The sequence below is a fragment of the Cynoglossus semilaevis genome, chromosome Z (assembly GCF_000523025.1).
Source record: "Cynoglossus semilaevis isolate Cse_v1.0 chromosome Z, Cse_v1.0, whole genome shotgun sequence".
Lineage (NCBI taxonomy): Eukaryota > Metazoa > Chordata > Actinopteri > Pleuronectiformes > Cynoglossidae > Cynoglossus > Cynoglossus semilaevis.
In genome coordinates this window covers 2,371,334-2,386,563 of record NC_024328.1, presented here as the reverse complement: position 1 = coordinate 2,386,563, position 15,230 = coordinate 2,371,334, and the positions used below count along the sequence as shown (strand labels likewise).

The 15,230-nt window shown below is 40.4% G+C and overlaps 1 protein-coding gene across 5 annotated transcripts in view; it reads left to right on the top strand.

Moving 5' to 3' along the window:
• citb (citron rho-interacting serine/threonine kinase b) overlaps window positions 1–15,134 on the top strand; it is a 43,583-nt gene extending 28,449 nt beyond the window's left edge. For 3 of the 5 annotated variants that reach the window (XM_025053054.1, XM_008335686.3, XM_025053052.1), the window contains 23 exons: window positions 830–965; window positions 1,067–1,171; window positions 1,309–1,449; window positions 2,258–2,377; window positions 2,900–3,131; window positions 3,751–3,909; window positions 4,071–4,094; window positions 6,931–7,101; window positions 7,336–7,504; window positions 7,722–7,810; window positions 7,902–8,006; window positions 8,103–8,272; window positions 8,649–8,729; window positions 8,861–8,996; window positions 9,216–9,355; window positions 9,653–9,745; window positions 9,953–10,061; window positions 10,864–10,992; window positions 11,191–11,271; window positions 11,367–11,445; window positions 11,534–11,707; window positions 13,619–13,907; window positions 13,998–15,134. In XM_025053054.1, the coding sequence (XP_024908822.1) occupies window positions 830–965; window positions 1,067–1,171; window positions 1,309–1,449; window positions 2,258–2,377; window positions 2,900–3,131; window positions 3,751–3,909; window positions 4,071–4,094; window positions 6,931–7,101; window positions 7,336–7,504; window positions 7,722–7,810; window positions 7,902–8,006; window positions 8,103–8,272; window positions 8,649–8,729; window positions 8,861–8,996; window positions 9,216–9,355; window positions 9,653–9,745; window positions 9,953–10,061; window positions 10,864–10,992; window positions 11,191–11,271; window positions 11,367–11,445; window positions 11,534–11,707; window positions 13,619–13,907; window positions 13,998–14,021 (2,956 nt within the window). In that variant the 3' untranslated portion in view covers window positions 14,022–15,134. The remainder of the gene's footprint in view (window positions 1–829; window positions 966–1,066; window positions 1,172–1,308; window positions 1,450–2,257; window positions 2,378–2,899; window positions 3,132–3,750; window positions 3,910–4,070; window positions 4,095–6,930; window positions 7,102–7,335; window positions 7,505–7,721; window positions 7,811–7,901; window positions 8,007–8,102; window positions 8,273–8,648; window positions 8,730–8,860; window positions 8,997–9,215; window positions 9,356–9,652; window positions 9,746–9,952; window positions 10,062–10,863; window positions 10,993–11,190; window positions 11,272–11,366; window positions 11,446–11,533; window positions 11,708–13,618; window positions 13,908–13,997) is intronic. The other 2 variants (XM_017043183.2, XM_025053053.1) reach the window with 2 other exon arrangements.
• The last annotated feature ends 96 nt before the right edge of the window (window positions 15,135–15,230 follow it).

The following is a 15,230-nucleotide window of genomic DNA, read 5'->3' as shown; positions in this document are numbered from 1 at the left end:
CAGAGCACCCCCCACAGAATACCACGAGGGACACGATCGAAAGCCTTTCCCAAGTCCACAAAACACATGTGGACTGGTTGGGCAAACTCCCATGAACCCTCAAGCACCCTGTGGAGGGTATAGAGCTGGTCCAGTGTTCCACGACCAGGAAGAAAACCACATTGTTCCTCTTGAATCCGAGGTTCGACTATCGGCCGGATTCTCCTCTCCAGTACCCTGGAATTGACTTTCCCCGGGAGGCTGAGGAGTGTGATCCCCCGATAGTTGGAACACACCCTGTGGTCCGCTTTTTTGAAAAGAGACACCACCATCCCAGTCTGCCAGTCCAGAGGTACTGTCCCAGACTGCCATGCGATGCTGCAGAGACGTGTCAACCAAGACAGCCCCATAACATCCAGAGACTTGAGGTACTCAGGGCGGACCTCATCCACCCCCGGCACCTTTCCACTAAGCAGCTTTTTGACTGCCTCGGTGACCTCAGTGCAGGAGATGGGAGGATCAGCTGCTGAGTCCTCAGCCTCAGCTCCCTCCGCGGAAGGCGTGTCAGCGGGATTGAGGAGATCCTCGAAATATTCCTTCTTGCCCTGACAGAGAGGGGGTGGCAGGTTAACAAACGGGATGCATTTTTGTCATTTTGCTAACAAGGGAGACACCATCTCCCCTCTTGCCCACTCAAATCTTTTATTGATAACAGGCAATCCTTTTTTAGCTATGCAAGTGACTGTAGTGATGGGTTATCTACAAAAATATGTATAAAAAAAGCCACATTTAAAAAAATAAAAATAAAACACAAAATGATCACCTTGAACATGTTTGGATGTTGTTACAGAATTCGGGCAGAGCAGCGCAGCTCTGAGTCTCGACAGGCTGTGGACCAGGCAGTGAAGGAGCACAAAGCTGAGATCCTGGCCCTGCAGCAAGCCCTCAAGGACCAGAAGCTGAAAGCTGAAAGCCTCGCAGACACTGTAGGCATTTCTCTGCATTTGCACAAGTATTTTGTGTGTGTGTGTGTGTGTGTGTGTAAGCAGACAATAGAGTAAATAATTGCTACTTTTTTTCACTTTAGTTGAATGATCTGGAGAAGAAACATACAATGTTGGAAATGAATGCTCGCAGTTTGCAGCAGAAGCTGGAGAGTGAGAGGGATCTGAAGCAGAGACTACTTGAGGAGGTACCAGACATTCTGGACTAGAAATCTGATTTCACCAGTACTACAGAAATATTTTCAAAACAACATCTGTAAATTTTAAGTTTTTTGGGGAAAAACTCATGTTGGACTTGAATTCATGAGCTTTTTCACGTCTGCAGCAGGAGAAGCTGCAGCAGCAGATGGATGCCCAGAAGACCCACATCTTCAGACTGACCCAGGGTCTGCAGGATGCTCTGGACCAGACTGACCTGCTGAAAACTGAGAGGTCCGACCTGGAATATCAGCTGGAAAATATCCAGGTGCTGCTACACACACACGCACAAAGACACATAAAGCCAGATTATTCTGAAATTATCTTTTACAAATCTAAATGATGGGGGCCATAATGTATTACTGTAGATATATTTTATGAAAAAAAGAGAAATAAATAAGTCAGGTATTCATCATGAAAAAGCAAACTGACAAACTTTTGAGATCCAACATTAGTTGAGAAATAGCAGGAGTTTGTTAGAGCCAGGTATAAGCATCAGTAAGACACCTACATCAAGTAAAGCATAACCAAAATGTGAAATGATTGAAACAAGCGCTGAATAATTTGGTAAAGTTAACAGAGAATAGCTAACAACTAATCAAAATGATGGAATAAGAAATAGATGTATTAAAAAAAAGGCAAATCTTTAATTTTTTTTTAGAAAATATCTAAACAAGTGTTGAAACAAGGAGTTTACTGACGTAAAATACCCATTCATTCCTAACTTTCAATGAAATTAAACTAAAAATCATTGGAAAGTTCCCTTTTCAACACTTTCAAGTCTCACAAGACCTGTGTTAAAATGTATTTTCCTGATGTATTACAATGTAATGCATCTGCACACAAAGACTCAAAGGGAATGAATAATTTATACACATGTATTTAAAATGTGAATAACTGGGTATTTTTCAACATTGTGTGCTGTCTTTTTTACCATCATGTTATTCCCCCACTTTGTTTAAAGCCACCACACTACACAGGAGACCTGCTCTCCTTTTTTATGTCTTTCTGTCGCCCTCTGTGTGTGAAATTAAGTACTTGAGGAGAAATTCATGGCAGTAGTGATGTTCACTTAGCTCCACCTGCAGGCTGTGTACTCCCATGAGAAGGTGAAAATGGAGGGGACCATTACCCAGCAGACCAAGCTCATTGACTTCCTCCAGTCCCAGGCTCACGGTGGCTCCAAGAAGAAGAAGGTCAGAGGAGATTTCAGATTTAGTCTTCATTTCATCAGGCAGTTGTCACATGCAGACAGGTCCATACACTGAAGCAGCCCCTCCTGTGTTCACCCATATGGATGTGGTTAATGGTTGTCAGTTGGCCTTGTGTTTCAACACATTTCAGTCTCATAAACATAATGTGAGATTAAATCTGATCATGTTATTGGGACCAGGCAGTCATGCTATATGGAAATCATTTGGCTCCACTGTGCTATGAATAGGATTGGGCTTTGGGCAAGACTAAAGTGCTCCTCAATGTGATTTACAAATCATCATTTAATTCATTAGTTTCACTGTGCTCTTACCTTAGGATGTTCCATGGTAGGGTTGTATTGAAGAACTTATTTAGACAACATAATTGACCTTTATGCCCTGCTTAGGTGTCCTATCTGTGGCCTTTAGATTAGGTCCTCAGGTGTCTGCAAATGGGACACATTAAATTCACCCAGTTAAAGCCCATGTCTGATCAGTACCACGCTCTTTGTGTGTGTGTCTCAGGGTCTGTTTGGTCGCCGTCGTGAGGACCTATTAGCTGCCATGGCCGCTCAGGCCCAGGCTCAGGCCCAGGGTCAGGGTCAAGGCCAGGTGTCCCCGGTACCCCCCATTCAGCCGGTTCCTGTGCAGTACACCGACATGAAGCTGGCTCTGGACAAAGAACGTGCTCGCTGCTCTGAGCTGGAAGATGCTCTGCAGAAAATGAGAGCAGAGCTGAGATCTCTGAGAGAAGAAGGTCAAACTAGTATTTAAAAACCTGCCGTCAGGGCTGGTGAAATACATTTAGTCCTTAATCAGAAATGTGTCTTAAGTTTGATCCCGGTGTACATTACAGTCTTTATAAACTATTTCTAAAAATGATTTTAATTAGTCAGTCAGTTTAGGAAAGGTCACATTGTTTCTTTTTACCTTTTAACTCATGTGAAATAAATCGAAGGTTGGCCTTATAAAATTCCCGCAGTAACACTCATGCTATACTCATCTCAAGCTGTCATCCAGGCTTATTTTACCTACACGAAGCTGTTATGGCCAAATGTTAGAGTCAAATTTTTTCTAATTTTGAAAATCTTTGTGGACCAGCTTTGACTTACTATGTGCTTTTTATCGAGTACTAATCTAACTTTATTATATAATTGGGGCCATTTTTGTGTTTATTGTTTGTATTATACCACACACAATTTACAAAAATTGTTATATTTTGTACATATGGTTAACAATTAAAAAACATGATGTTTTTATTTATTTTATTTTATTTTATTTTTTAACAATGGTCATCATGGTTATGAGAAACTACATCTACTTAACAATAAGCAACCTTTAACAGCAGGTTTCTTTTACATTTTCCTAAATTCCAGCACTCCAGTACAAAGACCACGGTAACTCTTCAAACCCACCGTCATCACGTCAGCAGATGATCATGTCGGCCATGGTGAAATCTCCTGAGCACCAGCAGGGTCCTCCAAACCTGGCCCCCGTTAACTCTGGACGCAGGAAGGAAACAGCAACACCTGAGGGTGAGTGACAGACAGACTGCAGAGGTAAAACTTCTTTCCTCTATTTTAACAACACAACAGCAACATTCACAGGTCCTGGCCGTGACATGTTCACTCAGTCACACACAGAGGAAATGATCTGTGGAGCTCATATGATCCTTTTTCTTTCACACACATTTCAGAGAGAAGGAGGGTCACTTTTGAAAGTAAGTTAAAGCTCTGAAATCCCCAGGGTTCTACAGCTCGAACTGTTTTCAATTTATCTCTTTACTTTTGTCCCATTCACATCCCTAAAGGCCAGATTTTAAAAGCTCTGCACTTTTCTAAAATGTCATCAGGCTGGTGATGATTGTCAGGTGAGTCTCAGACATTTTCACCTTGATATTTTATATGACAGTCAGTGCACAGCTTTAAAAAATCTGAAGCTTTCTACTTTGGTTGCTGAAGCTTAACTGATCTGATTTGCAGGCCTTGCTGCTCGTCATCTCACTATAAAGTCACCTAAAGGTCACATGATCACACACAAACATGTCATTGATAGATGGAATCAACAAGTTTCTCTCCGAAGCTAGTTTTTTTTTTTTAAACAATTCAAGGTATTATTCAGTTATTTGTTCAGTGTTATTCATTTTGTTCACGTTTACAACGCAATTAAAAGTGCATCAGATTGTCATTCACATCTATAACTTTAACCATGTCAACCTACATTGGTAAATTAAAAATAAAACAATCCTGAAAAGGCAAATAAATCTTAACTAACGGGGCAGTGTTATAGCTAAGGGCAAGTTCGAAGGATTTGGTGGCCTCTAGAGGTGGAATTATGTAATGTTAACAGGTGAATTATATTGGCTCAACATGATTGAGCCATTGAATATTTTTACAAGTTGCACAAGGTTCTTCATTCATTTACGGAAGCGTATTGCTGCCACACTAAGAAAAAAATTGGCTCAGTTTCACGTAATTACGTGATAAGTTACACGTTATTACGTGAAAAGTTTCACGGTATTTCGTGAAACGTTTTACGTTATTTCGTGATACGTTTTACGTTATTTCGTGATACGTTTTACGGTATTGCGTGATACGTTTTACGTGATTACGTGATAAGTTTTACGTTATTTCGTTATAAGTTTTACGTTATTACGTAATAACTTTCACCTTACAGTGGTTCCTCTCTATATCGCGGTTCTACTTTCACTCCCTCAGTACATCGCGGATTTTTTAATCCAATCTTTAAACATTAAAAATGTTTTAATTTCCAATATTTTCATTTTTCTAGCCTACAACGGAAAAACAGTATTTAAATAAACGAAAAGACACTTTGCAACACATACATACATACAGGGTAATACATAAAAAACATATACAGTACGTACGTTTGGGAAATCTAAGATATATGTACTGTCTACTGTATATGGTGAGCGTATGGTGAATGTTGGATACCTCAATTGGACACATGATGTCACTGTTGTTGTTCGACTGTTGATAACGGTGTGTGTAGGTTCGTGAAGGGTAAATATATACGTAAATCATATAATAACTATCTCGACTCCACTTCGCGAATTTTCCCATTTCGCGTAATTACGTGAAACTTATCACGAAATAACTTAAAACGTATCATGTAATTACGTGATGACTCGTACTTTGGGTGACAACGTATCCAGCTTGTCTCCATGGAGCCGTTGCCCTCCAGTTGATCAATCGTTCTAAGTGTACGCATACTAATATAAATCTCATCCACTGAGCCCAATAACTGCAAAATCTCACCAAGCCTCAAGCCAAGCATAAAGTACAATTAAACTGAATCGTGTCAACGAGCCATATTCTTGTCTCGCAGGGGACTTTCATTCATCATTTCATTCAATTCAATTTTATTTACAGAGCGAATTTCTTGCACAAAGCAAACTCAGTGTGCTTTACAGTCATCATGTAATAAAATACGTGAAAGTTATCACAAAATCCACTGGTGCCTCTCCTATTGCGGTAGTTGCGTTTCAAGACCCACCGCGAAATGTGAAAATTCGCGAAGTGGAGTCGCGATACTACGTAATAAACGTGAAAGTTATCACAAAATCCACTGGTGCCTCTCCTATTGCGGTAGTTGCGTTTCAAGACCCACCGCGAAATGGGAAAATTCGCGAAGTGGAGTCGCGATACTTATTATATGAACGAACCTCCACACACTGTTATCAACAGTCTAACAACAACAGTGCCATCATGTGTCCAATTGAGGTATCCTACATTAATTAAATGCTCACCATATGGACAGTACATACAGTATATCTTAGATTTCCCAAACGTACGTACTGTGTATGTGTTTTTTTTCCTTGTAGGCTTGGAAATTAAAACATTTTAATGTTTAAAGATTGGATTAAAAAATCCGCGATGTACTGAGGGAGTGAAAGTAGAACCGCGATATAGAGAGGGACCACTGTAAGGTGAAGGTTATCACGTAATAATGTAAAACCTATCACGAAATAACGTAAAACTTATCACGTAATTTCGTGAAACTGAGCCAATTTTTCTTCTCAGTGTGGCAGCAATACGCTTCCGTATTCATTCAATAAAGAGAAGTGAATTGTTTCTAGCATCTGGTATCGGTTTCTGTAATGGAATTATGCATGACGATTTTTTAATCAAATGTTTATAGGGGCCAAACATTAGTTTAAATGATAAATGAAGCAAACATTGTGGTTCCTCTATAATTAGACTGTAATTAAATCCTCACTACTGAGTATTTGCTAAATTCCTCGTTCAGCATGAATGGACACACTCTTGTAAACATAAACAAACCCTGATGAAAAAAGTCATCATCAACTGAATAATACCTTTAAGGTGCTGCGGTGAGTGGACTCAGGACTCCATAAATGATCAAATCAATATTCCTTTCAACCATCTTATGCTTTTTACAGAACATCTTACAGTCGTCTAATTCTCTTCTCATGCAGTAGCAGTTATAGCATGATGCTGATGAAGGTTCATGACTGAAACGGTCAGAGAATTCCCTGCGCTGACTGTGTTTACTATTTACCTGTACTGTGTCAGAGTACAACCGTCGTCTGAAAGAGAGTCAGAGAGACAGAGAGAGGGAGAGGGAGAGAGTCATGCACCACAGCACGGCCCATCGCTTCACTGTGGGTCTCAACATGAGGGCAGCCAAGTGCACTGTCTGTCTGGATACAGTGCACTTTGGTCGACAAGCTGCCACCTGTCTGGGTGAGTTTTTACCCCTGTGAAAAAGGTGAAAAAATTCACATTGACATGTAATAAAGGAAAGAACAATTTAAAAGTTAATTAAAATGTCAAATTAAGATGCTGTCTCTTTTACTGTCTAGGAGACAACTTGGACAGACGGTCCAAGAGCGCTAACTTCTAACTTGTCCAACATTTCTAGCTAAACTGATGTCCTTTAACTGATGTCCTATTTTGATGTGTATATTGTCTCCTCAGAGTGTCACGCCTTGTGTCACCCCAAATGCTCCCCCTGCCTTCCGTCTACCTGCGGCATGTCCAGCGACTGCTCGCTGCATCTGTCTGAGGGTCTGTGTCGAGACAAAGTACAGCAGCTGAAAGACGGCAGCGGACACATGCATGTGGAGGGATGGATGAAGCAGCCCAGGTCAGATATGGGCACAGGAGCCAAGTAGCACATAAAAATCAACAGTGTGAATCATGGGAGATGTGTTGCTACAACACAGCTATAGAATGTCCCCTTAATTACAGTATATCTGCCAACAAACATCATTTAATCAATAGAAACATATCTAGAAAACAGCAAGAGTGCCACCTTTTCTAACCTTTTATAATACAAAAAGTAATTCCTTGTTTGTTTGCAGGAACGGGAAACGAGGCCAAAGCTGGGAGCGGAAGTTTGTGGTCCTAGATGGAACTAAAATATCAGTCTATGAGTTGGAGCCCAGAGAAGGTGTTTGTTTCACTTCACACAGATCTTCAGAGTTCACACATCAGACAGAGCAACAGTTCCATATGTTTATATGTTCGTCTGCCTGCCTTAGACTCAGTGAAGCCTCTGGAGGAGTTTGACCTGTGTCTGTCAGATGGAGAGGTGATGGTTCATGGAGCTGTTGGAGCGTCTGAGCTGCCAAACACAGCCAAGTCAGGTAGACAGTGTTAGCGTTTCCAAAATTCTTTCCTTTCCTTTCCATCCTATCTTGTCAGTGAAGTCATAACCAGCCTCCTGTTTTCCTGTGATCCAGATGTTCCTTATGTCATTAAACTGGAAACTCGGTGCCACGCCCCCTGTTGGCCTGGACAAAGTATTTACTTCATGGCTCAGAGTTTCCCAGAAAAACAGCGCTGGGTGTCAGTCATAGAGACTGTGGTTACAAGTGGGCGAGCGTCGAGGGAGAAGGCTGAGGCTGATGCAGTGAGTGTCTCTGAACCAGTGGAGGAAAAAACCAGGACACGGTCTTCATGTATAACCACTGTCTGCTTTGTTAAAGAAGAATAACTAAAGAATAAAATATCCAGAGAACAGACTCATAATAAATACTTGACTGAGCTGTTCTTTTCTTATAACGAAGCCCAGGACACCTAGATAGAAGCCTGTTGGATTTGATAAGATTGATTGATGAGATGGATTGAAGAGACAAGTTCAAATTAGATGAGCGATGATGAGAAGACATGAGAGAGAAAAATGTTTTTACAAGAATTATCTTTGTCCCCTCTCTTATTCCTTGCACTTGCCTTGAGGTCATGGCTCAGCTGACCTTTGACCTACAGTATGTCACTCTGCTCCACAGAAACTGTTGGGAAACTCTCTGCTGAAGCTGGAAGGAGACGACAGGCTAGACATTAACTGCACTCTTCCTCTGACAGATCAGGTAGAACATCCTCTGTCTGGTTGTACTTTCATGTCATACTCTACCTTTGGGTTATTCACATACTCAGATCTTACAGACCATGTGTTCATTATATCCACTGGAGTGATTCTGCTTTTGTGGCCCTGCTGCAGATCGTACTGGTAGGCTCTGAAGAAGGTCTGTATGCCCTGAATGTTATCAAGAACTCCCTGACCCAGGTTCCCGGTCTTGGGTCAGTCTTTCAGATCCACATCATCAAAGAGCAGGAGAAACTTCTGATGATTGTTGGTGAGATGTTCAGATTAGTTGCCTGTTCTGCTCAGGTGATGTTCCATATTTATCATCAATCATACAGATTTTAAGATGTTTTGTTTTGCTCATCCAAATTTTAATAAAAGATAAAAATAAAAAGATACTGTTCGTGAACAAACGCTGCTCTGAACTATCTCTCTCTCTCTCTCTCTCTCTCTCTCTGTGTGTGTGTGTGTGTGTGTGTGTGCACGACAGGTGATGAGAGAGCTCTGTGTCTGGTGGAGATAAAGAGAGTCAAACAGTCTCTGGCTCAGTCTCACCTGCCCAGCCAGTCTGAACTGGCTCCATACATCTTTGAGACAGTGAAGGGCTGCCATCTCTTCTCTGCTGGGAGAGTAGGACATTCTTCTCTTTCTTCTGTCAGATATGAACATAAACAATTGTACAATCCATGAATTTTACTGTTGCGTGTATTGTGTTTTCAAATTAGATAAGACGGTTTTAATAAATGTGTTTTTCTGTCATATCAGTTTAAGACATGGATTTGATCTTGTTTCAGAGTGTTTTTATTTATTACTGAACATAAACTCTGTACATCAGCTGACCACTTGACATTATGTGTGACTATTCACATCTGGACTTTTCTCTAGTAAATATTTCTATGCTTTAACATTATATTCTCCTCTTCACAGGTAGACAATGGTCCCTGCATATGTGCAGCAATGCCCAACAAGATAACCATCCTTCGCTACAATGACAATCTCAATAAATACTGTATTCGTAAGGTGGGTACCAAATACTACTCTGATGTACAGTTTGATTGATAAAAAACAACTGCAGCAAACATTACAAAGAGGATCTGACAGTAAGTGACAGTAAAACATGGCTTTAGCCTGATGTTTACACAGATATGAAATAACATGAGAAGATGATTCTGTTGGTCTGAGTTAACTCTTCATATATGAAATACAGTAATGTGTTTCCTCTGACAGGAAATTGAAACTCTGGAGCCGTGCAGCTGCATCTACCTGACCAGCTACAGCATTATCATCGGTACCAACAAGTTCTACGAGATTGAAATGAAGCAATTTGTTCTTGAGGGTAAGGAGGAGACACAGTGTTGATTTACTCAGCAGTGCAGCTGCACTGGGGATATCTGCATGACCTCTGTGACCTTTTCAAATTTAATTAAATTTAACTCACAGATCACAATTAATGAAGTTCCTTTTGCTGGTACTGGGCTGGACTGTGGATTTTTATGAGCAGGACTTCATCTCACAACTGCTCAAGATCTGCTGACTTTGGCTGCTCCCAAAGTACAGTGATGTCATTTCCATGTTTAAGAACCAGTTTTAAATCTAAATATAATTTTTTGTTTAAATCACTGTCAGTACTAGACTTTTTTATGAATGGTAATCCTGTTCTGCCCACAACATAGACTGCATGTTAGATTCCGGTCCCTGGAGTGATTTAGTTTGACCTCCCCCACACACATCCATGTACTGAGTGTGTCTCCCATTTCACAATCCAACCATATGTGCTTTCAAAGTTCCACCCACATTCCATCCAAAGATGCTTTCCAGAGATGCCATAATCTCTTGGACATGAGGTCTAGAACACCATACAGCAACTGCTGACCAAAACCGAGTTCTGGATGAATAAGAATCTAATCAGATACTCTGCCCTGCATCTTCTATAAACCTTTATTTTATACACAAACAAAGTCCAGGGATATTGCTTATTAATATTCCTTTTGTTATTTTTCCATTATATTTTGAAAAAGGATTTTCTCTTTTTCTATTTTACATACTAAGTTCTGTGTAAACTTCAGGTCGGTGTAGTCCAAGTATCACTAAGATAATGTGGGTATATAACAGCTCACCCTCTGCTCTGTCCTCTGCAGAGTTCCTGGATAAGAACGACATGTCTCTGGCCTCGGCCGTCTTTGCAGCTGCGTCCCACAGTTTCCCCATCGCCATCATGCAGGTGGCAGGCAGCCTGCAGAAAGAAGAGTATCTGCTGTGTTTTCATGGTAGGTGTGAGGAAACTCGTTGAATGTTCAATGTCAAAGTAGAGAAAAAAAAACAAAGGTAATTACTGAGCAGACAATTGAGTGATGATTAGCCTGAGTGTGAGTCTAATTAAACTTTACCAGACCTGTTCGGTTAATGTAGGTAATAATGAAATGCATATATAATAATATAATATAATAATTTTATCTGTGCCACAGAGTTTGGAGTGTTTGTGGACAGGTACGGACGAAGAAGCCGGACTGAGGAAATCAAGTGGAGTCGCCTCCCTCTGTCCTTTGGTAGGAGAATTTTGTGGCTCATCTTATTTCTGCTGCATTTAAACTCGGTTGAGTTTTCTGTAATAACCCTATAACAAATGTCTTTTGGTGTGCAGCTTACAGAGAGCCATATCTGTTTGTCACCTACTTCAACTCTCTGGATGTGGTGGAGGTTCAGGGACACTCCACTCTGGGGTGAGACATCGCAAAGAAGCCGCATCCATGTTCATATGCTTTCATTATTTCTGGGTGATTTTACAGTAACTACTCTGTCTGTTTCCAGTCCCACCGTGCTGGCCCAATTGGACATCCCCAACCCTCGCTACCTGGGCCCAGCCATCTCCTCCGGGGCCATTTATTTGGCCTCATCCTATCAGAACAAATTGAGGGTCATCTGCTGTAAGGGCAGTCTGATCAAAGAGTCTGGAGAGCTGCAGAGGAGTGGATCCAGCCGAGGGTTGGTTTCATCCGGCCCTACAGTCAGAAAGAGACACAAATAATAAATGTACTGCTCACAGCAGCATTAAAATGCAGTACCGTTAGATCAGGCCAATTTCTCCCTAGGACTTCAGTGGTGTCCTGACCAAACAAATCCACATCCTAATAATGTCATTATGTTTAAAGAAATCATCAATATTATAATTGTTGAAATGTAATATGACAAATCATTATATCCTGGATAACACATGTAGCCACAATATCACCATTACTAAAGAAAAAAAACAAGGAAGCACAATTTAGCCACAGATGTGACATAAAGTACATCAGAAAGCATAAAAAAAATCAATATTATCAAAAAGACAAAATGCATTTTAGTCACTGAATCTTCTGATTATTTGTACATAAATCTCTCCTCCTTTCTTTTCTTAAGAAGAGTTGCATTTTCTTTCTTTCTATTTCCATCCATTGCTAATGCTGAAAATCCAGTCTGTCCTGTCTTATTTATGGCATAAGTTTAAATTAGCTGATAATTGTTCAACAGAAGCAGTGGACACAGAGAAAACTCCATTTTCAAGAGTGCAAGTTGTTATAGATACAATTTGGTAGATTTGAGCGTGCGTTCTTTGACCATCGAATTAAATCACTCAAATCACCAATGTAACTGAATACCTGCCAAAATGACTCGGTTTTGCCAACTCAAAATGTCAACGGTTAAAGAAACAATCTTTGTCATTCACTGTATGCTCACTCCTGACTCTGAAGGGTTTAGCAAAGATTTCTTCCACCCTGGCAACACATGAGGTTAAAATATGATTGGATAAAAAAAAACTCAAGTATACCTGATACTGTTTAGGCCAGAGGATAAGGCCTTGCTGGCCTTGAAGGTGTGCCACTGAGTACAAGGTTTGAGTAAAATGAAATATTTCATATAGACTCCAAAGACCTATTGTTACCAAAAGATGAGTCTAGTGGTTGCCATGTTATTACTGTTATTATAAGATTTATAAATAAATATTATAATAAATATTTATACATAAACAAACTTCCATCACATATCTTACACAATTCTTCTCACAAACGTTGCACGTGTTGCTGTCAATGCTATTGTACTTTGAGTGGATATACTGTAAATCTTCAGTTTTTCTTTTTTGTGTTTTTGTGTTTTTTTTCCTTTATTCATTTCTTTTATCTTTTTATGCTTGTTTCTATTAATATTATTTATTTTCATTTAAAATGTTTTACCTCTTCATTTTTGCGTTCTCTGTTATCTGTAATCCTATGAAAAACTGCTGTATAAAGAAAGGATATGTGTACGAAAATGTATACTTATGCTGAAACAAAAAATAAAACTTCCAAAAAGAAAAAGAAAGAAACAGCCATAAATAAATTAACTAGTTTGAAAATCCTTAAAAAGCCTAAAAACAGTTTTTACAGCAGCTCAACTTAAATGTCCAACAACACCGTCTGGTGTAAAAAAAAGATTAACTACACACAAGAAACTCCAGATATCATTGTAAAATTTGACCAAAAATGTTACACATTTGTACAAAGAAATGTTATTGAAATGAAAAAAAAAATTTTTTTTTTGAATGTTTCTCCAAAACCTCACTGCAGATTAAACACGTTGGTTAAAAAAAAAAAATCATTTCATTTTAACTCTGGACAGCACACAGCTCACACACAGGTTATACTTGTGAGAGGCATGTTGCTAGGCTACACAGGGTGTTACATCAGTGGTTTGTTCTACTGTAGAAACTTATGACAATAGACTGGGCCACTATGATTGAATGACTGATTGAGTGACTATGGCCACATGTGGCCCTCAGACAGTGAGTTTGTCTCTGGTCTTTCACATGACACTAATTAACGCTCAATAACTGGCTGCACGTTGTACTGACCTGCTATCCTTTGCTCTGCCTTTACACAGCAGTCCTACCAAGCGATGCCCGCCCACCTACACCGAGCACATCACCAAGCGTTTGACCTCTGGACCTGGCAGCCATGACGGTCTTCATCGGGAGCCCAGCACTCCCCACCGCTACCGCGAGGGAAGGACGGAATTCAGACGGGACAAATCTCCTGCCCGACCGCTGGAAAGAGAGAAGTCACCCGGCCGGGTGTTGGACAGTCGTAGGGAGAGGTCACCTGGGAGATTTGGGGAGAGCACGCGTCTCCATGCTGGCTCCGTCAGAACACAGTTGGCTCCTGTAAATAAGGTAAAGGCACGCACGCACAGACACATTTGCTTGTACGTGTTGTTGACTCAGTATCATGTGTCATCTGACCTTCTTTTCTTGTGTCGTTAGGTTTGGGACCAGTCATCTGTGTGAACCCATTTCTGCTTATGACAAATTTTCATGACAAGCTCGACCTTTACACACACACACATACATTCACACACACACACACACACACAAACCTCAGGCTGACTCTCAGCCTCATTGCCTGTACATAGTGCAGACAGGGTTCCTCTCTGAACGGCTTCAAACTTGCTGTATGAAATGTCTCCTGGGACAATCGGCTGTTTTTGAGTCGTTTCTTTACTGGGATCGTTGGCAGGGAACATGAGTTGATCTACAGATAAGGAGCATCTACTTTATAATATACAGTTGTCTAAGATGTAAATAGGGCTCTGTGGTTTTTATAGATAAAGGGCATAGTGGGCTGGTGAAGCCATGTCTATTTTTTATTAAAAATGAGTTTCTAATCTGATGCCGCAGGGACAGAATGATAATGTCAGTGGATGAGAAACAGATGAGATTCCTGATGACGTCATCAGGAATCTGAAAGTGTTCAGAAGATCATAGAGACAGACTCTGGGAAAGAAACACTTTGCACATGAGATTGGATTTGAACAGGAGTTAAAAATCTCCTTCTTGCCTGACCAGTCTTTTTTCTTGGTATCAGATGTTTGATTCCATTCATCTTTAAATATGTTTCTCCACATGATTGCTTCACTGACAATCGTCGTCTGGCCTCACTTTGCACAAAGCAATTATTAAGCAATGTTTTTTGCTCCAAGTGTTTCTCGTGTTGTTTTTTTCTTTAAGGCAAAAAAGAAGAAAATTTGCTGCTCTGTCACTGATGCGGGACGTTGCACGGTCCGGCCTCAGGGGACGCTGCCTCAGCTTGCTCTAACTCTGCTGCTGCTGACTATGGTAGAAATTATGTCCTGTTTCTGTGCAGTGGTTTAAAAGTCTAAATAGTTGTCAGGGGTCGTCACCGCTTAGCATCGTTTCTTTGGAGCTGACCAAATTCTCCATTTGTCACATCGGGCAGAGCATGACTAATGTAGAGCAACTTTTCAATCTCGACTTTCTCTTCTTTGCTCCTGTTTTGTCATTTATCCAATGGAATTTGCATTCAATTAGTAGATTTTGATGTTGGTGTTGATTTTCAATGTTGTATACCAAGTTACATGCATTAAAACAACTGAAACCATTTGACAGTTTTGACTGTTTTGTCTGTTTGGTGCAGTCACCTAATGTATAAATAAACTGCTGACAACGACTAAACAGTTTAAAGGCTGGTTTTGTTGG